Here is a 23508-nt window from a genome sequence, read left to right on the forward strand (position 1 = left end):
ATATGTCAAAGTGAGAGGAGGGAGAAGGGTGTACAGAGAAGAGGTAGGTTGTCCCAAAGACAAATCTTGCTTGCTTTACAATCCCACCCTCCACTGCTTCCTTAGTAAGATAGAGGGATAGAGTAAGGAGGAAGAGGGAGAACTGTTTTCTCCCCACCAGGTATCTGCTCACCCCCCCAATCCCACCCCTGGAAAAAACAAACAAACAGCTCCTATGAGAATAACCAGAGAATGTTACAGGAATGTTACCATGAACACCTGGGTCTCCCAGGGCCTCATCCATATCCTTGACTGTTTCATCCCCCAGGTACTGTCCACCTCCCTGCTCCATGTCTACCTCAGCCCCCACCACAGGACCCCAGCTCTATTACCAAAGTAAATATCCTGTTCAAAGGCGTTGTCAGTGGAGTAAGCAAACTTTCCAGCTCGAGGATTCACTTGCCGGAAGTAGCTCTGGTTTTGGTGCTGCCAGAAACTCCTCTTTCCATTGATATCCTTAGAGGTCTTATTGTTGCTAGACATCGTTTCGACTTTCTGCAAGTAATTGGGCAATCTTGGCCAGAGGGAGAGAGGGAGACAGAAAAGGGGAGAAAGGTCAGAGATGGACCTTTCCCTTTCCATTGTATCTATAGCTCATTCTCTTTCCTTTTAAAGCTCAGCTTATACACACATGAGCATTTAAAGAACACCTCTATTGCCCTGGCCGGTTTTGCTCAGTGGTTAGAACGCTGACCTGCGGTCTGGAGAGACCAAGGTTCAGTTCCAGCTAAGGGCACATACCTTGGTTGCAGTTTTTCCCCGGCCCTGGTTGGGTCGTGTGGGTGGCAACCACTCGATGTGTCCCTTTCGCATCGATGTTTCTCTCTCTCTCCCTCCCACTCTATCTGAACAAAATATCAAAAAATGTCCTCGGGTGAGGAAAAAAAAAAATTAAAGAACACCTCTATTTAACTATTGGCCTTGCCCCCAAGGTGCCAATTGAATATGGAGCTGCCAGAAGGAACCTGTCTGCAGCCACCTTCGCCCTCCTCTGCAGTCACTGGATAGCAAAATACAGTGACTATCCTCCTAGCGTCATTCTTCTTTAAAACTGGTGCCCTTAGAGGTTGCATGGGCTTGGGGAAGGGAATGTGCCTCCTGCATTATCTCACTTTATTATGTGTGTGGTTATTTAATGTCTGTCCACCCCAGTGGACAGACTGTAAGCACTTTAAAGGTCCATGTTTATCTCATTTACATAGCATTCCCAGCACTTTGAAGAATAACTGGAAAGTAGTGGGAATGCAATTCATATTTTTTCTAATAACTGAATAAATAAATGGGTTTCCACTTACTTTTAGTTCACTTTTGGGAATCAGAGATATTATAATAGTTCCAGTCTTCCCTCAAGCTATAAATGAGAAGGAAGCAATCTTCTCGTTTATTTACTCAGGTTGTTTACTTCTCTGTCTTGCTGCTAGTCAGTTTTTGAGTCAATGACATGCTGGCTCCTTATTCAAGGTGAAGCAGAACCAAACCTCAGAGCCATGGGGGCTCTGCCTTCCTTATTCTCACCATGGATATGTTTCTCAGAGCACCTGGATAGTAACTGGATCAGCAGAAAGGGAAAGGCTGAGAAACAATCCCTTTAAAGGCAGCAGTTCTCAAGGGGGAGTGATTTTGTCCCTCAAGGGAATATGTGTCAATGTCTGGAGACATCTTTGGTTGTCACAAGAGTAATAGTGGCATCCAGAGAAATGCTGCTAAACATCTTATAATACACAGGGCAGCCCCTTTCAACAAAGAATTACCCAGCCCAGAGTGTCAGTGGTGCCTGGGTCTAAAAACCTTACTTTATGGAGATCTAGAGAGCAGGTTGGCAGTGGAAAACACAAAATGGGAGTGTATGAGCCCACCCAGGAATCCTTGAAGGGAAGCCAAGTATTCTCAAAGGCATGTCTGAGGCCCAGTCAGTCTACCTGTAATAAACAGGAAGCAGCAGCTCTGGCTCCTTTTTCTCCTCGGTGGGCAGGATAACACTTCGATCCTCAAACTCTGCTGTCTCTTCTTCCTCCAGCTGTTTCAAGAGCTCCAGGTCACTGCTGGAAGTGAGCTCATCCCGGATGTGGCTCCAGTCGTATTGCTGTCGCAAGAAGCTCTGCCACTTGTTGGGGGATACCCCAGGCCTTAAAGGACGCTTGTTCTGGATCCATCGGGCAGTGCGCTTATTCAGCTTTTCCAGCACGATGGCCTCCCAGGCTCTGGCCTCTTTTTCATGGGGCAGAAGCCAGGCTTCCCTCTCCAGGTTCACATCTGGAGAAAATGACAGACCCAGAATGTCTAGATCCCTGGAGGGATGAGGAGCGAGAGGGCGAGATGTTTCCTGGGCTGCACTTGCTGACTTTGATTTCTTTCGTTTCTTCTTAAGATTGGCAGAGCTTTCTGTTTTCACAGCCTGGGATGGGACTCTTGCTGAGGGACCTGAAGAATCCAAGAACTTGAAGCTGACAGGCTTCTCAGGTCGGGTCTTCCTGATGAGGGGAGGTTGGATGATGCTGTCTGCATTGTAGAGGTGGTCAAAGCTGTACTGGGTGTAGGGAAGGCTGGGTAGCCCTCGCTGCCACACCACCTCCTGAGAGAAGGTAAGGTTTGAAGCGGCTTTTTTCAAATATTGGTTCTTGAGGTGCGTACAGTGCTGCGGGCTGAAGTGAAAGACAGGAGGCACACTGGAGACAGAGGTGCACTCCTTGTTTCTTGGTTTTACGTAGGAGAAAATCACGCTCCATCCCAGCAGTGGGGGCAGTGACTGATGCAGGCAGTTAGGGAGAAAGGTCTTTCCCTTTTGGTTCTTGGTCATTGTTTCCCCGCAAATGCTTCCTTCCACACTGGTCCAGAGGCAGGGTCTGGTGGTGGGACCTGTAAAAGGGATGAGAGGACCTGGTGAGAGCTCTAGGTCAATAGAAATCAGTAACCCATGGCAATACAGAAAGAAAAGAACTTGGAAGATAGAAGGGAAGAAGGGGAAAGTCATGTGAATTAGAAGAACAAAAGAAAGAAAAGGTGCAACATTCTAAATCCCATGCTTCCAGTTTTTCCTCAAACGTTGCTCTCTCTCTATTCAAAGGCTTACAGCATAAAGTTCAGACAACTCAGCCTGGCACTTGGAGTTCTCCATCATTGTGACCCCTGTTAATGCCCTTGTCCTGCCATGTAACCTCTTGAGTCTCCTAGACTCTTCTCTGAGCATTTCTCCCTTCATATAATGTAGCTTCATCTGTGCCCTCTATATGAAATAGCCTTTTGTCCACACTTGATACAAATTATATCCATTCTACCAGGCCAATTCAATTCCTGCCTGTTCCATAATTGCCTTGACCTATCCAGGCCTCCATATCATAAACACATTTATAAATTGCTTCTAGTCCATATCCCTTATTTTAATTTTCAATCCTGTAACACTTCACATTATTAACTATGTGGCTAGCTAACTGCATCGCCCAGGGACCATGTCTCCTGTCTCTTTGGTATTCTCCTGACGTGTGTAGTGCCTAGTTGAATATTTTGTAATTCTTAACATATCAGTATGTCACTAACTTGCTCCTAAGGCAAGAGGCATTTTGATCCTAAACACTTAAAAAAAACAGGATGAGAACTGTTTCACCTTAAGATGTCTACCTACATGGAATGAATTGGGGTGTCCCCAGATATATGCCCATTACCTGGTGACATAAAGAATCATTGGTTAAAGAGGTCACCAGTTCGATACCCGGTCAGGACACATGCCCAGGTTGTGGGCCAAATCTGCAATGGGGGGCATGCAGGAGGCAGCCAATCGATGTTCTTTCTCATAGATGTTACGATCTCTCTCTCCCTCTTCCTTCCTCTCTCTAAAATCAATATAGAAAAAAAATGAGCCCTGGCCAGTTTGGCTCAGCGGTTGGAGCGTCGGCCTGCGGTACAGAGAGACCCGGGTTCGGTTCCCCTCTAAGGGCACATACCTCGGTTGCAGTTTGTCCCCGGCCCTGGTTGGTCGTGCGGTGGCAGCCACTCGATGTGTCCCTTCACATCGATGTTTCTCTCTCTCTCTCTCTCTCTTCCTCTCTCTCCCTCCCGCTCTATCTGAACAAAAAAAAGAAAAAAAAAAAATGAGTGGAGACTGGAGCCCTGGAAAGTGTTTCTCAGTGGTTAGAGCATCGGTCCTCGGGCTAAGGGTCTGGATTTGTTTTCTTTTCTTCCTTTCTTCCTTTCATTTATTTTTTGTGGTATGCGCCCCTAGCGGGAACCAAACCCCGGACTCTCTGGTCTGCAGGCCGACACTCAACTGCTGAGCCAAACTGGCCAGGGCGGGTCTTGGGTTTGATTCCCAGTCAAGGGCATGTACCTGGGTTGCAGGTTGGATCCTCAGCCCTGGTTGGAGCACATGAGGGAGGCAACCAATCGATCTCATATCTATGTTTCTCTCTCTCCCTTCCATTCTCTCTAAAAAAATCAATGGAAAAAATATCCTCAGTGAGGATTAAGAAAGAAAGAAGCATGCCCTGGCCAGTTTTGCTCAGCGGTTAGAGCATTGGCCTGCGGTCCAGAGAGGCCCAGGTTCAGTTCCCACTAAGGGCACGTACCTTGGTTGCAGTTTGTCCCCGGCCATGGTTGGTTTATGCAGGAGGCAGCCACTCGATGTGTCCCTTTCATGTTGATGTTTCTCTCTTCCTCTCTCTCCCTTCCACTCTGTCTGAACAAAAAAATGGAAAAATGTCCTCAGGTGAGGATAAAAAAAAAAAAGAGTGAGGACTGGAGACTGCTTTGTGCCAGAGTCCTTCAGCTGCAACCCTGGTAGCCCACTGACAGGCCAAAGAGCTTTTGAGAGGCTGAACTAGGAAATTCTTTCCCAAATAAAGTAGAGATTTTTCAGCCAGGAGGCTTTGAGCAAACTCATGTGTGTCTTTGGCTCTTGCTTTCAAAGGTAGGCTACTGACTGGCAGGACTCTGGCCCTCCAAGCTCCTTAGCAGGCTCCTCTGACCCAGTGGGCACTTAGCCTGCCAGCAGAGGCTCTATAACCAGCGCTAACTTTCTCAAGAGCCCTGTTCAGCTGACCCGAGGTCTGAAATCAAGTCGCAAAATGATGGTTTCATCTCCCGCTGTCCTGCGAGTGTATGGACACTGCCGACGAGGCCTGAGGAGGTGGACATGGCTGCCGAGGCCTCCAATGGTGAGGTCTGGTGGCCAGGTCTCTTGGGCCCCGGCACGGATGGTGGGAATGGTGACTCTGGAGCCCACGGGCCGCTGCTGCACAGGGAAGAACCCGTGAGCATCCTTGTGAGCGGCCGGCCTGGCCCCTGAGCAGCCAGTCACGCTGCGAACTTCCCTGAGTGATGAGAAGGGCGCGCTCTCAGAGGGTTTTATACACATTAAAGAGACCACAGCCCCAAGAGGTATCTGTGGGATGTATAAAGGTAGTTTGGTTCGGGGGTGGGGAGAGCAGGATCAGGAACCACAGCCTCTTAACCTGACTTGTTTCAGATTTCCTCTCTACTGCCTTTTTTTCAATCAGAAAATTTCATTTTCCCCCCTCTACTTTGTGGTTGTTGTTCATCCTCACTGAGGATATTTTTTCCTTTTTTTTTGAGAGAGAGAGAGAATGGAAAGGAGGAAGAGAAAGTCTCTATGAGAGAGACACATCAGTTGGTTGCCTCCTGCATGCACCCCGACAGGGCCAGGGATCAAACCTGCAACCCAGGTATGTGCCCTTGACCAGGAATCAACCCCAGACCCTTTGCTGCACAATCCGATGCTCTAACTGCTGAGCAACACCAGCTAGGGCCCTCTACTTTCTAATTCTCACTCCTTGCCATGTACTCACACAGATATACTGCTGTCTCCTGAGATTACTCTGGAAACTCTGCCATAGAGATGATCTGTTCCTATTCTTTTATCCTACACATTTCAAAACTGAGGCCCAGAGAGAAGAGACATAACTAAGATGTCTCCTACTGGTTAACACCTGAAGTAATACTGACCCTTTTGACATTTAATGCAAAAGCATTTCATCTACTCAGGCTGTCTCTCATTCAGTTGAACTAATACACTCCTTTCAGACACCGGTACAGCAGTAGTGTTTTCAATTACCTTCAGAATAGCCTCCCACAACACAGTCTTCAAAGGGAAGCAAGATTCTGCATCTTAAACCTTCCTTAGTTTCCTAGGTTCCAAAACTGTTTACATTGGTTACTTGGCAGCCACCTCTGTAGAATTCCATGAGTCTACTCACAGAACCTGGGGGCTCAAGCAGGAGTATTTTCAGTTATTTATTAAATGTCCTTCTTTGTGAGCTGAGCTTTGGGAAGTTGCATTGTATTTATTAATTGGTGGCAAAATGGACTTCTTGGTTATCCTTTGAAAAATAAACCTCTAGCCCTGGCTGGTTTGACTCAGCGGATAGAGTGTCGGCCCGCAGACCAAAGAGTTAAGAGTTCAATTCCGGTCAAGGGTATGTACCTCAATTGCAGTTCAGTCCCCCACCCTGGTTGGGGTTGTGCAGGAGGCAACCAGTTTGTGTGTCTCTCTCCCATGATGTTTCTCTCTCTCCCTTCTTCTCTCCCTCCTTTCCACGCTAATAATAAATGAAAAACATATCCTCGGGTGAGGATTAACAACAACAACAAAAAAAGGGAGCCAAAAGGCCATTAAGGAAATGGGTCTTAAGCACATCCTTACCAATAGAACAAAGGAAGCTGCAAGAGTACCTGAAACTCTTCACATTGACAGACTTGGTACTTAGCAATAGCTGTAGCAATCAATTATGTTTAGCCAAGGTTAGACTTCGGTCACCAACACCAATATAAATTCTGTATGAATGACTTATGCAAAGTTCCCCTTTTGCCTTTTAAAACCCTTGACTTTTCTTCTCTGGCAGACACTTTGGGTTGCTACCTGAATCAGGGTGCCCAGATATGCAACTCCTTTAAATCTTAAATAAACACTTTATTTTCTGTATGATTATTTTCTGTATGATTTCCTGATAATTTAGGTTATCAACTTGTTTGAGGTCAACAGTTGCTTATAGTTTATACAATTTGCAGATTTCTCTAATAAAAAGAATATGAAATTATTAATGTAAAATCAAGTACATTACTTGGAAGAGCCCTGAACTGAAGTTTGATGAAAAAAGTCCACCACAGGGTAAAACCTATAATTTATGAAAAAGTAGGAAAAGGTGAAAAGTCCAGGATGAGGAGGTGCCATTTGCTTAAATGAAATAACATTAAGAATCCCATATATAACAATAACTATTACTTCATTTGGCTGTTTTTACTCCTAAAAGGAACAAAGCTGAGCTCACACAGTAATACGCCATGCCCCTTAGATGTGGCATGGTGTAGAAGATAAGCATAAACACAAATTATACGGGCAAAGTACCATGGTGCACATTTTAAAAGAAAAGACCTATGATTATTATCAACAAGGTGATAAATTCAATTCCAGTCTTGCACTCCATAGCTGTTAAGAGAGAACTGGAGTCCTGGGAAGTGTGGTTCAATGGTTAGAGCGCTGGCCCTCTGACTAAACGGTCTCGGGTTCGATTCCCAGTGAAGGGCAGGTACCTGGGTTACAGGTTGGCTCCCCAGGCCTGGTTGGGGCACATACAGGAGGCAACCAATCGATCTCACATCCATGTTTCTCTCTCTCCGCCGCCCCCCTCTTCCACTTTCTCTAAAAAAAAAAAAATTTCAATGGAAAAAGTATCCTCAGTGAGAATTAAGAAAAAAAAAGAGTGAGGACTGGAGACTGCTTTGTGCCAGAGTCCTTCAGCTGCAACCCTGGTAGCCCACTGCACAAACCAAAGAGCTTTTGAGAGGCTGAACTAGGAAATTCTTTCCTAAATAAAGTGGAGATTTTTCAGCCAGGAGGTTTTGAGTAAACTCATGTGTGTCTGTTGGCTCTTGCTTTCAAAGGTAGGCTACTGACTGGCAGGACTCTGGCCCTCCAAGCTCCTTAGCAGGCTCCTCTGACCCAGTGGGCACTTAGCCTGCCAGCAGAGGCTCTATAACCAGCGCTAACTTTCTCAAGAGCCCTGTTCAGCTGACCCGAGGTCTGAAATCAAGTCGCAAAATGATGGTTTCATCTCCCGCTGTCCTGCGAGTGTATGGACACTGCCGTCGAGGCCTGAGGAGGTGGACATGGCTGCCGAGGCCTCCAGTGGTGAGGTCTGGTGGCCAGGTCTCTTGGGCCCCGGCACGGATGGCGGCGAAGGTGACTCTGGAGCCCACGGGCCGCTGCTGCTGGGAAGAACCCGTGAGCATCCTTGCGAGCGGCCGGCCTGGCCCCTGAGCAGCCAGACACATTGCGAACTTCCCTGAGTGATGAGAAGGGCGCGCTCTTTCGGGCGCACGCGCGCTACCACACAGACGCCGGCGGCGAGCTGGACCTCACGCGCGCACCCGCGCTAGGCGGCAGCTTCGCGGGGCTCGAGCCCATGGGGCTCCTCTGGGCCGTGGAGGCCGAGAAACCTGAAGTTGGTAAAGCGGGACGTGCAGACGCCTTTCACCATACGGCTGGAGGTGCTGGACGGCCACGAGCCCGACGGAGGGCGGCTCCTGGGCCGGGTGGTGCACGAGCGCGACTTCCTTGCACCCGGGGTGCGCGGGAGCGGGTGCGCGCCACGCTCTTCCTGCCGCCAGGTGAGCGACCCGCTTCCATTTCTTCCTGCGTTTACCTCTCAGCTTCTGCTGCAATGATGGAGGTACCGCCCAATGTTCCCGAGGTTCGAGGGGCCTTAAAGTATTAAGGAGGCAGAAATGGAATGTAAGGCTGTCTGGGGAGGTGGCTCTGCAGCTCCAAAACTGAGAGGTCAATTAAAAGATATCGTAAAGAAAAGGAAAAAAAAAAAAACACGGTTGTAATTAAAAAACAAACAACAAAGATTTATAGGGAGTTTTAAGTTTTTAATTTCTTCAAAGGTTCCTCAATTTTACAATTTTGCTTATAACTCCCACAGTATATTAAGATTTAAGAAAATTAGCATGGAGGAGGAAGGTCTCTTGCTGTTAACCGGAAATCTGAAATTAATGGATAATTTTTTCATTACATATAAAGCAATTGGCCAATGAAAAAATAGAAGGATGTTTATCCTGCTCTGGTTGGATAACTCAGTCAGTTGGTGCATTGACCAGTACAACAAAACACTGCGAGTTCAACGTCCTTTCAGGGCACATACCTAGGCTGAGGGTTTGATCCCCCTGGGCAGGTAAGGGTAGCAACTAATCAGTGTTTTTCTCACACTGATATTTCTCTCTCTCTCTGTCTTCCTACCTCTCTTTAAAATCAATAAACAGCCCTGGCTGGTTTGGCTCAGCGGTTGAGTGTCAGCCTGTGGTCCAGAGAGACCCGGGTTCGGTTCCCCCTAAGGGCAGGTACCTCAGTTGCAGTTTGTCCCCGGCCCTGGTTGGGTCATGCGGGAGGCAGCCACTCAATGTGTCCCTTTTACCTCGATGTTTCTCTCTCTTACTCTCTCTCTCCCACTCTATCTGAACAAAAAATGGAAAAATGTCCTCGGGTGAGGATAAAAAATAATAATAAAATCAATAAACATATTCTCAGGTGAGAATTTTTTTTAAAGTATATCCTATTAGAAATCAGGGAAATACAAAATAAAACTACACATTTCACACCCTCAAAATTTGCCAAAATTTAGAAGTCTAATTTTACCAAGTGTTAACAAGTATGTAGAGGAAAGGGATTTCACACTGCTAAAAGGAATAGATTCATCTACATCTGGAAGCAATTTTTTACTTAGAAAGTTGACTATATAATTCTACTCCTGGTACATGTGCACCAAAAGGTATAGTTTATAATAGCAAAAACAACTTGGAAATAGCCCAAATGTCCATCAACAATAGAAATGATAAATTGAGGTATATTGACAGCAGCAAAAGTGATTGAACTGTAGCCACAGAATCAACGTGAATGAATCTCATAAACTTTTGAATGAAACAACTAAGTCCCAGAAGAACACATTCAGTTTCATTCTATTTAGATAAAATTCAAAAAATATTCACAATAAGCAAAATACTGTTTCAAGCACACACATAAGTGGTAATATGGTAAAGAAAATCAAGACAATAAAATCTAGGACAGTAGAAAGGGAGTTAAAGAGCACATATTCAGGGGCCTTCAATGGTTAGTACTGAGTTATTTTTTTAAACGGAAAAATGTCCTCGAGTGAGGATAAAAAAAAAAGAGAGAGAGAGAGAAGAAAGAACCCACATTACCTTTTTATAGTCACTTCTCATAGACAGTTTCTATGCAATCATATATTACTGATATATTTCCTGCTAGTAAAGAAGTTCTTTCCCTGGCCGGTTTGGCTCAGCAGTTAGAGCGTTGGCCTGCGGTCCAGAGAGACCTGGGTTTGGTTCCCGCTAAGGGCATGTACTTCAGTTATGGTTTGTCCCTGGCCCTGGTTGGGTCGTGTGGGTGGCAGCCATTCGATGTGTCCCTTTCACGTCGATGTTTCTCTCTCTCACTCTTCCTCTCTCTCCCTCCCACTCTGTCTGAATAAAAAATGGAAAAGTGTCCTTGGGTGAGGATTAAAAAAAAGTTCTTAGTTGACATTATGGAATTTTAAATTCTAGTGGTTTATAGTACTTCATGAGCCCCAACACATCTGAGTACCCTGGGTTTGACACAGGAAGTTGAAGGAAGGGGAAAGGAGTCACTGCCTCCAGATAGCCCCAGTTTAATGTTTGTGTTTACCAACACTCTGAGAGCACAGTATTAAGTTTTAAATGAAGAACTTGATGGCCAAAGAACCTGGGTACTAGAAAATGTTTTGAGGGTTCTGGGCTCAAGATATCAGAGGATCAGAAAATTATTTTACAATTCAGTTAGAGCTCTTCGTAGATGGAAGCATAGGAGCTTGTAGAAAAGTGATAGGGTATAGTGGAATCAGAATAAGATGTGGATAGAGAAAAGTTAAATTTGCCCTGACTGGTTTGGCTCAGTGGTTAAAGCATCGGCCCGTGGACCAGAGGGTTGAGGGTTTGATTCTCGGTCAAGGGCCACCGATTGTGTGGGAAGCAACCAATTGATGTGTCTCTCTCACATTGATGAAATATCATAGCCCTATCCTAACCACTGAGCAGTGGTTAGAGTGTTGGCCCATGGATCAGAGAGGCCCGGGTTTGGTTCCCACTAAGGGCAAGAACCTGGGTTGCGGTTTGTCCCCAACCCCGGTTGGGGTTGTGTGGGTGGCAACCACTCGATGTGTCTCTCTCACATCAATGTTTCTCTCTCTCTCTCTCTCTTCCTTCCTCTCTCCCTTCCACTCTATCTCAAGATAAAAATGCAAAAATGCCCTCGGGTGAGGATAAGATTAGATAGATAGATAGATAGATAGATAGATAGATAGATAGATAGATAGATGAATAAATAAAATATCCTTGGGTGAGGATTAACAACAAAAAAGTTAAATTTGAGTTTTGACTTCACAAAATAATAGTTCTGGGACTAGTTTCTGTTTCCTCCTTTGAAAAAATTGGAATAATAATATCATTTAATTTCTAGTGCTTTCGTGAAGAATAAATGTTTGAAACCAGTCAAGGGTGCTGTTGTAGAAGCCATGAGAAGAAAAAAAGACTGCTGTTAAGAGATCAAATGGTCATTTATAATACAGGATTTTGGTAACTATGACAAGAGAGAGCAGTCCTTACAGAATAGTGCAAACCCAAATTAACCTGGAGGGGACTGAGTAGAGATTGGAAGAAAAGAAAGAGAACAACTACAGACAACTTTTTCCACAAATTTTGCTGTGAAAGAGAGTAGAAAACTATGACAGAGTGGATGTATGGTCAATGAATTGTTATTAATTTGTAGGAGGCACCAAAGTGTGAAGTACACTGATGGGAACAAGCCAGGAGACAAGAAAGTTATGAAGGATGAGAAAGAGAATAGTTGTAGGAGCAAAATTATGAGAATGGGAGTGGATGGGATCCTAAGCTAAGCAGAGGGATGGCGTTTGATAAAAACAGAGATACTTCTTTGGGAAGCAGGAATGAAGGCAGAGAGCCTTGGAATTAGGCTCTGAGTTCACTTGAAACTAAGTAGATTTGGCAGGGGGAAAATGAGGAAGAGTTCCTACTGGATAGCTTCTATTTTCTCCTTGAAGTTTGAAGAGCTGAAAGTGAGGGGGAATAGAGAGGAGTTCAAGAGGCTTGAGAAGGTAGGAGGAAGTGTGAAATTATCTTTGGAGAAGTGAAAAGCAAACACAGTAAAGTGTAGCAGGACTGATGGGCATTATGGATGCATATTTGAAATTTGTGGTCATAAAATTAAATATCTGCCAGCAAAAATGTGTATTTTTTTCCTCCAGCAATGTTTATTTGCACAAATGCAGGCCTAGAGGAAGTGAATCGGTGGATTTAACCAAGGTTATCACTTCTCCAGGCCAAGTATGACCAAAGGAAGAAAGGTATTAGCTAAGAGTGCCTGTAAGAGCCCTGGCCGGTTTGGCTCAGCAGTTGGAATGTCAGCCTGCAGGCCAGAGAGCCCTGGGTTCGTTCCCGCTAGGGGCACGTGCCAAAAAAAAAAAAAAAAGAAGAAGCCCTGGCCGGTTTGGCTCAGCGGTTAGAGCATCAGCCTGTGGTCCAGAGAGACCCGGGTTCGGTTCCCCCTAAGGGCACGTACCTTGGTTGCAGTTTGTCCCCGGCCCTGGTTGGCTGTGTGGGTGGCAGCCACTCGATGTGTCCCTTTCACGTCGATGTTTCTCTCTGTTCCTCTCTCTCAATCCCACTCTACCTGAACAAAAAGTGGAAAAATGTCCTCGGGTGAGGATGATAAAAAGAAAAAAGAATGACTGCAAGAGAGTGATAATAACAATGAAACTTGAAATCTAAAGAGGTGGGACATGAACATGAGAGAGATATTGATGGCAAAAAAGGTAATAGTCAAGATCACAAAGAAACAGAAACAGGTGATACTAAAATGGCTAAACTGGAAGTACTTAAGATGGTGATCAGAGAGTAGAATGTTTGCATTTGAAATTTTGGAGATGAGACACTGATGATGACTTGGTTTAGGTTATGATAATGGGAGTGAGTGGTTGAGGTTGAAGTGGGGTAGAGGAAAAGATCATTGGTGGTATGGAGGTCAATGAGCTGAGAAGCTGAAGTATTTAGATCACCCACATGGTTGTTGAAGTCACCAACAGTGGTGATGGAGAAACTGAGGAAAGGAAGATAGAAAGGAAGAATGGGTAAATATCCCAGGCTGCAAACCTTGGTAAATGGCAGAACCCAAATTCAGGCTCAATTCCAACTGACTTCCAATTCCAAGCACTACTCACCAGATTGGTTCATGAACTCATTCTTTTCCCTCTGTCCTTACCTCAGGTAAAGAGTCCAGGAGTTGGGCTGCTTGGTATTTCCAAAGGAGGTGAGCTCTGCTTCTCCATGGCCTTGTTCCTGAACGGCATCACTGCTGCAGTCATAATCAATGGCTCTGTGATCGATGTCGTAGGAACCTTTCACTATAAGGGTGAGACCTTACCCCCTGCAGATGTATACCTAAATCGAATCAAAATGACCAAAGATGGCTTTGCAGACATTGTGGATGTCCTAAATAGCCCTTTAGAAGGACCTGATCAGAAGAGCTTCATTCCTGTGGAAAGGGCTGAGAGCACCTTCCTGTTCCTTGTAGGTCAGGATGACAACTGGAAGAGTGAATTCTATGCTAATGAGGTCTCTAAACATTTAGAGACCCATAATGAGAAGCCTCCAATCATCTGTTACCCAGGAGCAGGGCACTATATTGAGCCTCCTTACTTTCCCATGTGCCAGGCTTCCCTGCACACCGTATTCCGCCATCCTGTCCCGCCATCCTGTCATCTGGGGAGGGGAGCCCAGGGCTCATGCCATGGCCCAGGCGGATGCTTGGAAGCAGCTCCAGATTTTTTTCCACAAACACTTGGGTGGAGAAAAGGGGATAATCCCAGCAACACTGTAATCTTTTATTTGATTGTGTGGCATCTCTGATGCTAATTTATCCTGGAAACAGCTGTTGCAATTAGTGTGAAAATGTAGTTTTTTTCTTTTAAATAATCACTTAAAATTTTTCCCTCCTCACTGTTAAAATAAACTTATTAATGAGTTGTCTTTTTTTTATAGATTTTTTTTTAGAGAGAGAGGAAGGGAGAGAGAGATAGAAACATTGATGAGAGAGAAGCATCAACATTGATCTGCTACCTCCTGCATGCCCCCCACCAGGGACCGAGCCTGCCACCCCAGGCATGTACCCTGACCAGGAATTGAACCATTGACTCCCTGGTAGATGGGTCGATCTTAACTACTGAGCCACACCGGCCAGGCATTTTTAAAAAATAGGTTGTTGGTTTTTTTTTAAGTTTTTAAGATTTGTATACACTACATGACTTTTCAGTTGTTTGGGAGAAAAGTAATTCTGCAGAAAACACAACAGATGGAAAAAGCATACCTTTTAGTCTTTCCCAACACACAAGGCTTTAGTTCTGAAAGGAAAAGTAACACTGATTAACAGTGACTCGTATGTAATTGGTATTAAGTAATTATTTAATTATTTACTATTACTTATTGAATTTGTTTAATAATTGATTTGATTTGATTAATAAATGGTTATCTACCATAGAAGAAAAGCATATAATATCAAAAATATGATCAGATATGAGTTTTTCCTTTAAAAATGGAAATGAACAGCCCTGGCTGATGTGGCTTGGTTGGTTGGGTGGGTGTCATCCTGTGCACCAAGAGTTCACTGGTTCAATTCCTATTGAGGGCACATGCCCAGATGGCAGGCTCAATCTCCAGTAAGGGGCATGCAGGAGGCAGCTGACTGATGCTTCCTGAATGTTTCTTTTTCTTTCTCCATCTTCCTTCCTCTCTCTAAGTCAATAAAAAAACATATTTAAAACACAAAAAAGAACAGAAGTGAACATCATAGCTGTAAATTACTAGTTAGATTACTAATTAGGTGTAAAAGTACTAAAAATTTTCATAGCAAATATATTTTCAGTTCTTTGATATCTTCTCCTTGGATGAATAAGTAGTCTCAAATTTTAAGTTCTGTTTCTGTTTATACACATGGGCTTTTACAATCTAATTGTTTTGAAAGCTGGCAAAACATTATTTAGATGAATTACTGAAGTGATTTTAACAATGATTAATATGAAAATAAATAATAATTTAATATTTATATCACTTAATATAAATAATTCCACAATCGGCACTGGCCAGTTTGGCTCAGCGGTTAGAGCGTTGGCCTGTGGTGTGGAGAGATCTGGGTTCGGTTCCCGCTAAGGGTATGTACCTCGGTTGCAGTTTGTCCCCGGCCCTGGTTGGGTCGTGTGGGTGGCGACCACTTGATGTGTCCCTTTCACGTCAATGTTTCTCTCTCTCTCTCTCTCTCTCTCTCTCTCTCTCTCTCTCTCTCCCTTCCATTCTATCTGAACAAAATATTGAAAAATGTCCTTGAGTGAGGATAAATAAATAAATAAATAACTCCACAATCATCCTGGCCAGTTTGGCTCAGCGGTTGGAGCATCGGCCTGCAGACCAGAGAGTCCTGGGTTTAGTTCCCACTAGTTGCACGTACCAAAAAGAAAAATTCCACAATAGGCTTACTACACTTTTCTTAGGCTCAATGTGTTTGAAATAAAAAATGCTTTAACTTATTAAGATGATGTTATTTCTTCCTTAATTATCTTTTTTTCCCTTATCTTCACCTGAGGACATTTTTCCATTTTTTGTTCAGATAGAATGAGAGGGAGAGAGAGAAAGAGAGAAACATCGATATGAGAGAGACACATTGAGTGGTTGCCACCCACATGACTCCAACTGTGGCCAGGGACAAACTGCAACCGAGGTCCGTGCCCTTAGTGGGAACCGAAAACCAGGGTCCCTCTGGACCGCAGGCTGACGCTCCAACCGCTGAACCAAACTGGCCAGGGCTTTATTATCTTTTTTAATAATATGGTTCTTGACTTTTCCCCTGAAACTCAAAAACAGGATAGTGCTTTTTGTTTTGTCAGCTTTTTCTCGTGTACTACTGTGTGCTTGTCACTTAACCCTCACCAATCTGTAAGGCATGTGTCATCTTCATTTTACTGATGAAAAACCAAGTCTCAGAGAAGTTCTTCACATAATACATGTAGAGCTGGGGCTCAGTATTCCCAAATCCTGTTTCTTCTCTCTTGTTAAGCTGCTTCCCCTATCTCTGTGGTTCTTCATTTTATTTGGGCACAGAGCCATTTGTCCATCAATTTCTGCCTCTTCTCATCCATCCATTAGAATGTGCATTTATGCCTGGCTGGTATGGCTCAGTGGTTGAGCATTGACTCACACACCAAGAGGTTGCTGGTTTGATTCCCAGTCAGAGCACAAGCCCAGGTTGTGAGCCCAGTCCCCAGTGGGGAGCATGCAGGAGGTAGCCAATCAGTGTTCTCTCTCATCGATGTTTCTACCTCTTTCTCCCTCTCCCTTCTTCTCTAAAATCAATAAAGAAAAAAATTAAAAGAAAAAAAAAGAATGTGCATTTATATACGTGTGTTCACATTCACACACACAGGTGTTTGTGTTCTTCAGGGGTATCATCATGAATTCCCTTAAAGTCCATCCATGCTCTGTGCAGGATAACCAATTGGGAACTGTGGAGAATAGTGGCAAAGTTGAACCAGCTCATTGGAGTTTTAAGGACGTGTAAACTGTCAAACCAGTGTAATTTCTTAGTTTTTCATAGAAAACATTTAATTTTTACTTACATATTGAAGTCCACCAGTGTCCAATACTTTGTTTTTATTTTTTGTCTTAGTTTTGTGCTAATATTACCACAGGTATTGAGTTTACTTCATTTCTTGACTAATATAAAAAATTAGAGGATTCCCTGCCTGGTATAGAAAAATAGACGATTTCCTCAGTCTCACAATCAGCTGTCTGTCACTCTTGGGCATCTCTTCTCTGCATCAGCTCTTCAGAGTGTCAAGACAGATTGCTGACTGAGCTAACTGACAAGAATATTGTACCTTCCATACTTGGTGAGAGATTCGTCGGAAATATGACATGGACTTCTTGCCCTCCTTACCATTTTTATAACATACATTTGTACTCTATTTCAATACTTGTTTCTATTTCAATATCATCAAAATTTCTGCTAGGCAGAAACTTTACCTCTGTCATGTTAGGGTTTTTGGTTGGGCCTGAGAATTAAATTGATGTGAAGCATTCACCAGTGATACATCTGATAAGGGGTTAGTATCCAAAATTTATAAAGACCTTATAAAACTCAACATCAAAAAACAAAATCCAGTGAAAAAATGGGCAAAAAACTTGAATAGACACTTCTCGAAAGAGAACATACAGATGGCCAATGAACATATGCAAAGATGCTCACTGTCACCAATCATGTGAGAAATGCAAATTGAAGCCACAATGAGCCCGCAGGTGTGGCTCAGTGGTTGAGTGTAGACCCATGCACCAAGAGGTTGCCAGTTTTGACTCCCAGTCAGGGTACATACCCAGGTTGTGGGCCAAATCCCCACTGGGGGGCATTCAGGAGGTGGCCAATTGATGTTCTCTCTCATTGATGTTTCTAACTTTCTCTCCCTCTCCCTTCCTCTCTCTCTAAAAAATCAATAAAGAATTAAAAAAAAAAATCACAATGAGATATCACTTCACACCTGTCAGAATGGCTATCATCAATAAATCAACAAACAACAAGTGTTGTAGAGGATGTAGAAAAGGGAACCCTTGCCCTGGCCGGTTTGGTTCAGCGGTTAGAGCATCGGCCTGCGGTCCAGAGAGACCCCGGTTTGGTTCCCACTAAGGGCATGTACCTCGGTTGCAGTTTGTCCCCGGCCTGGGTTGGTCTTGCAGCCACTCGATGTGTCCCTTTCACGTCGATGTTTCTGTTTCTCTCTTCCTCTTTCTCCCTCCCACTCTATCTGAACAAAAAATGGAAAAAAGCCCTGGCCGGTTTGGCTCAGCGGTTAGAGCGTCGGCCTGCGGTCCGGAGAGACCCGGGTTTGGTTCCCGCTAAGGGCGCGTACCTCGGTTGCAGTTTGTCCCCAGCCCTGGTTGGTCGTGCGGGTGGCAGCCACTCGATGTGTCCCTTTCACATCGATGTTTCTCTCTCTCCCTCCCACTCTATCTGAACAAAAAATGGAAAAATGTCCTTGGGTGAGGATAAAAAAAAAAAAAAAAAAAGAAAGAAAAAGGGAACCCTCGTCCTGGCCGGTTTGGCTCAGCGGATAGAGCGTCAGCCTGTGGTCCAGAGAGACCTGGGTTCGGTTCCTGCTTAGGGCATGTACCTTGGTTGCAGTTTGTCCCCGGGCCCCAGTAGGGGTTGTGTGGGTGGCAACCAGTCGATGTGTCTCGCATCGATGTTTCTCTCTCTTTCTCTTCTTCCCTCTCTCCCTCCTGTTCCATCTGAAATGCAAAAATGTCCTTGGGTGAGGATGAAAAAATAAAAAAAGAGAACCCTACTGTTCTATTGGTAGGAATAAAGATTGGTGCAGCCACTGTGGAAAACAGTATGGAGGTTCCTAAAAAAACTAAAAATGGAACAGCTTTATGACCCAGCAATTCCACTTTTGGGTATACCATGTAACCCAAAACACTAATTTGAAAGAATAGATGTACCCCTATATTCATTGCAGCATTATTTACAATAGGCAAGATTTGGAAGCAGCGCAAGTGTCTATCAGTAGATGAATAGATTAAAAAGCTGTGGTATAATTACACAATGGAATACTACTCTGCCATAAAAAAAAAAAAAAAGAAAAATTGCCCTGGCCAGTCTGGCTCAGCGGTTACAGTGTCAGCCTACGGACCAATGAGTCGCGGGTTCGATTCCAGTCAAGGGCATGTACCTTGGTTGCAGTTCATCCCTGGCCCTGGTTGGGTCGGGTAGTGTGGGAGGTGACCAGTCGATGTAGCTCTATCACATTGATGTTTCTCTCTCTGTCTCTCCCTCCCTCCCATTCTATTTGATAATAAGGAGAATATCCTCAGGTGAGAAATAAAAAAAAAGAAGAAAAATTTCCTCTCTGGGATAGCATGGATAGACCTGGATAACATTATGCTAAGTGAAATAAGCCAGTCAGAGAAAGACAAGTACCATATGATTTCACTCATATGTGGAAATTAATGAACAAACTGAACTACCAAGCAAAATAGACAAGACTCATAGATAGTCAGCAGGCAGACAGGTCGGGGTGGGGGTGGGGAGTTGGGGGGGGCATTGGAGGTGCTGGAAGGACTGAGCAAACAAGAAAAAAAAAGATAACTCATGGACAACAATGTGGTGATTGGCGGTGGGGCAGGTGGAAGAGGGCATAGATAAATGGTGATGGAAAAAAATAAAATTAAAAATAAAACAGTTTACCCTCTGTGTCTCCCTCTGCGTCTCCCTCTCCCTCCGCCTCATCCTAGGGTTTCCCTCAGCTCTCTGCCTCCTCTAAATAAGAAAATAAAAAATCAGTTTAAAATCTTTGAAGAAGAAATTGACATAAAACATATTAACAAGAAGAAAGCATACCAATTTTACTTTTACGCGTACAGAAAGTCTCCACAAGAAAATGAAGACCCAAAGAAGTGACAAAACCTAAGTACTTATATACTATATTGAACAGAGTGGCAACTGTGGAAAAGCAAAATATATGGGAAGACTAAAGGAAGAGAAATCATTTTAACAAGATCTTGTGCAGAATTCTCTCAGCCTTAATTCTTATTTCTGGTGATAAGACTGTTTCCTTCTCCCTGGTATAAGGAGGGCAGCTCTCACATGAGAGTTTCATCTTCTGTTTTTAGGGGAGAATGGGTGCCTTCTTGTATCTGCTGTTTTTCCAAGTGCCTTTAGCTCAAAATAATATGCCTGTAAAAGACAAACGCATGACCTTGCCCCCTGGATTTTTAAGGGAATGGCAAGAACATCTGCTAATAGATAATCACTGCATTGTATAGATAACCATTGCTTTGTGTACACAGAAACTGATTGTTCCCTCAGGCATAACAGCTAACTGCAAATATCTGCTTCTGTACCTGCTTGTTTGCTCGCATACCCTTAATCCAAATTCCTTAACGGGGGCTAAGACAACTATATAACCAACCCTCCCCCTGAGCTCGGGCTGCTCTCTCCTCTGAGTAGGATGGGACAGTCACCGTGCGGCTAATAAAGCTCTCTTAATTTGTTTGTTTTTTTGTGGTACGTGCCCCTAGCAGGAACCGAACCCGGGACTCTCTGGTCCGCAGGCCGACGCTCAACCGCTGTGCCAAACTGGCCAGGGCTAAAGCTCTCTTAATTTGAACCCAGTTTGGAGTCTGAGTCTGGTCTGCCTCGTTGGTCTACAACATGCCAAAATTACATATTTGGAGGTAGCATTCCCTGAATCCCTTCACCTGACTTGTTTCTACAGTGTCTTTCATGTCCACTTCATTTTGAGAATTGATGATAAACTGAGAATTTTCATCTTGCAGTGAAATATTGTTATGTGCTTAATTTCTTCTTGTTCCTAAAATGTATTTTCTAATGTCAAATTCCTTGTTCAAATCTAAATACACAACAGTCTTCTAAAAGTCAACCTCAAGGTGAGAGCTGGAGGGGCAGCTTTCTCCCGGACAGACTTGCTGTTGTTCCTTTGGTGAGCCCTTCCCTGAGGCTGCAGACTGTTGCCATATCTGGGATTCCAGCAACACTGGCTCACACTATTTATCCTGCCCTGATGATTCCCTGAGGCCCTGCCCCACCAACTTTTGGGCCCACCCAAGCTGTTTCCAATGGCTTTATCAATAGGATTGGCCTGTCTTGGATCCTGCTTCAGATGTTCCTAAAATCTCTCAAACAAGCAGCATCTGGTCTCAGGGAGGCCCATATCTCTTGTTAAGTGGCTCCAGCCCTGGCACTAGAAGCAGCCAGCCTTGGTTCACAACTTGGCTTTTCCTGAGCACCTCCAAGCCCAGCACAAGCAGCAGCCTTCAACAGATCACTTTGTAGCTTATGCCGGGTGGCCCCAGGTAGAACACAGGCAGTGGCTGACCTTGCTCCAGAGCCAGCACACCCAGGGGACAGCTTCAGACCACATCGAAACACCACCACCCAACTACCTCCACAAGTGACACACTCAAGGAGTGGACTCAGTGGGTACCAGAACCCTGCTGGAGTACGTCTTGCTCTGTGTGGTGGGCTCCTACACAGCTGATCCTCCAAGGTAGTCAGCGGTCAGTGGTCAGTGGGCACAGCCAGTCCTTGCAGCTGATCAGCCTGAGTAAACCCCTTCCATTGACATGCCAGCAGCAATCAAGACTCAACTACAACAGAAGGGCGTACAGTGCACACTAGGGGTGCACCTCGAGGGCCCAGCTGGTGTGATAAGGCAGGCTGTGCCACTGGATCCTACAGGACACCTACAGTAATAGGCCACCCTATGACGCCTAGGAGACATAGCTCTACCTAATACACACACAGGGTAGCAGCCAAAATGAGGAGACAAAGAAACATTTCCCAAAAGAAAGAAAAGAACAAAACTCCAGGAAAAGAACTAAGCAAAATGGAGATAAGCAATCAATCAGATGCAGAGTTCAAAACACTGGTTATATGCCCTGGCTAGTTTGGCTGAGAGGTTGGAGCGTCAGTGCGGACCAGACAGTCCCAGGTTCAGTTCCCGCTAGGGGCATGTACCAAAAAAATAAAAAATAAGACAAACAAACAAACAAAAAAACACTGGTTATAAGGATGCTCAAGAAACTTAGTGAGAACTTCAAGGAACTTAAGGAGAACTCCAAAGAACTTACTGAGAACATCAACAACATAAAAAAGGACCAGTCAGAAATGAAGGATGCACTAACTGAAATAAGGAATAATTTACAGAGAATCAATAGTAGAGTAGGTAAAGTCAAGAAGCAAACCATCGATTTGGAATATAAGAAAGCAAAAAACACCCAACAGAACAGAAAAAAGAAGCCAAAAAAATGAACGTAGTGTACAGGGCCTCTGGGACAATGGCAAGCATGCCAACATTCACAATATGGGGGTGCCAGCAGGAGGAGAGAGAGAGCAAGAAATTGAAAATGTATTTGAAAAAATAATGACAGAAAACTTGCCTAACTTGGTGAAGGAAACAGACAAACAAATCCAGGAAACACAGAGAGTCCCAAACATGATGAACCCCAAGAGGTCCACACCAAGACACATTATCATCAAAATGCCAAAGGTTAAAGACAAAGAGAGAATCTTAAAAGCAGCAAGAAAAAAGCAATTTGTTATCTACGAAGGAGCTCCCATAAGACTGTCAGCTGATTTCTCAAAAGAAACTTTTTAGGCCAGAAAAAAGTGGCAAGAGATATTCAAAGTAATGAAAAGCAAAGACCTACAACCAAGGTTACTCTATCCTGCAAAGCTATCATTTAGAATTGATGGCCATATAAAGAGTTTCCCAGACAAGAAAAAGCTAAAGGAGTTCATCACCACCAAACCAGTATTATATGAAATGTTGAAGGGTCTTCTTGAAGGAGAAGAACAAAAATATGAACAATAAAATGGCAATTAATACATATCTGCAACAATTGAATCTACAAACAAAATGAGCAAACAGAACAGAAACAGACTCATAGATACAGAGAACTTTTTGTTGCTTGCCAGATGGGAGGGGGCTGGTGGGATGGGTGAAAAAGATAAAGAAATTAAGAAGTACAAATTGGTTGTTAGACTGATGAACCTCAAAGGGAAGGGGGGGAGTGAGGGCAGGAAGAGATAAACCAAAGAACTTATCTGCATACATGCACAACCAGTGGACACAGACAATAGTGTGGGGAAAGTAGGAAGGGGGTGGGATTGGGGAGGAGGGGGTCAGTGTGGGGAAAAAAGAGGGTCGTCTGTAATACATTCAACAATAAAGATAAATTAAAAAAGAAAAAGAAAGTCAACCTCAAAATTCCATAATTAGTCCCATTATTAGGCATAACTCCCGTTACTCCCATATTTTCATTCTCTAATTTAAAAAATTTTCCTTTCTTGCCCTCACTTCTAAAAAGCCATCAATACCATAATTGATCTCCTCCACAGCTCTCAGAGATACTATTGCCAAGTGCTCATTTGGCATAATTACCCATCTTCCTTTTACAAGAGGTCCTGATTTTAATTCAGGTATTGCCCTATGGGCTTCAGGGAAAACAAACTCCATCCTGATACAAGGGCAACCAATGATGGTGATCAGTTTGGTTTAAGCCAATCTCAACATTCCATCCAGGGGAAAGTATGTGATTTCACATACTTGGAATTCTCTCTCTCCCACTAAACATGAACAAAGAAGCATAACGCACCAATTACTTTGACAGCCACCTTCTGATACCACCAATAGCAGAACAGACAGAGAGAAAGAAACAGTTTTTGGTGTTATCACTGGGTGAAAACCAAAAGGCACTAAAGAAGCCTTGGCCCGCGGGGCTCAGTGGTTAGAGTGTCAGCCTGTTCACTGAAGGGTCCCAGATTCCATTCTGGTCAAAGGCAAGTACCTG

At 44.1% G+C, this 23508-nt stretch overlaps 1 protein-coding gene and 1 pseudogene across 1 annotated transcript in view; one reads left to right on the top strand and one right to left on the bottom strand.

Annotated features, from left to right (window-relative positions):
- Nucleotides 1–2886, bottom strand: part of HEATR4 (HEAT repeat containing 4) — a 52923-nt gene extending 50037 nt beyond the window's left edge. Inside the window, exons 1-2 of the mRNA XM_036242066.1 lie at nucleotides 1959–2886; nucleotides 372–553 (exon numbers count right to left, since the gene is read on the bottom strand). Coding sequence (XP_036097959.1) covers nucleotides 372–553; nucleotides 1959–2836 — 1060 coding nt within the window. The 5' untranslated portion in view covers nucleotides 2837–2886. The remainder of the gene's footprint in view (nucleotides 1–371; nucleotides 554–1958) is intronic.
- A 5329-nt stretch (nucleotides 2887–8215) lies between these two features.
- Nucleotides 8216–13975, top strand: LOC118623535 (annotated as a pseudogene).
- Nucleotides 13976–23508: the final 9533 nt, after the last annotated feature.

This window comes from Molossus molossus, unplaced genomic scaffold (assembly GCF_014108415.1).
Source record: "Molossus molossus isolate mMolMol1 unplaced genomic scaffold, mMolMol1.p scaffold_m16_p_1, whole genome shotgun sequence".
NCBI classification, from domain to species: domain Eukaryota; kingdom Metazoa; phylum Chordata; class Mammalia; order Chiroptera; family Molossidae; genus Molossus; species Molossus molossus.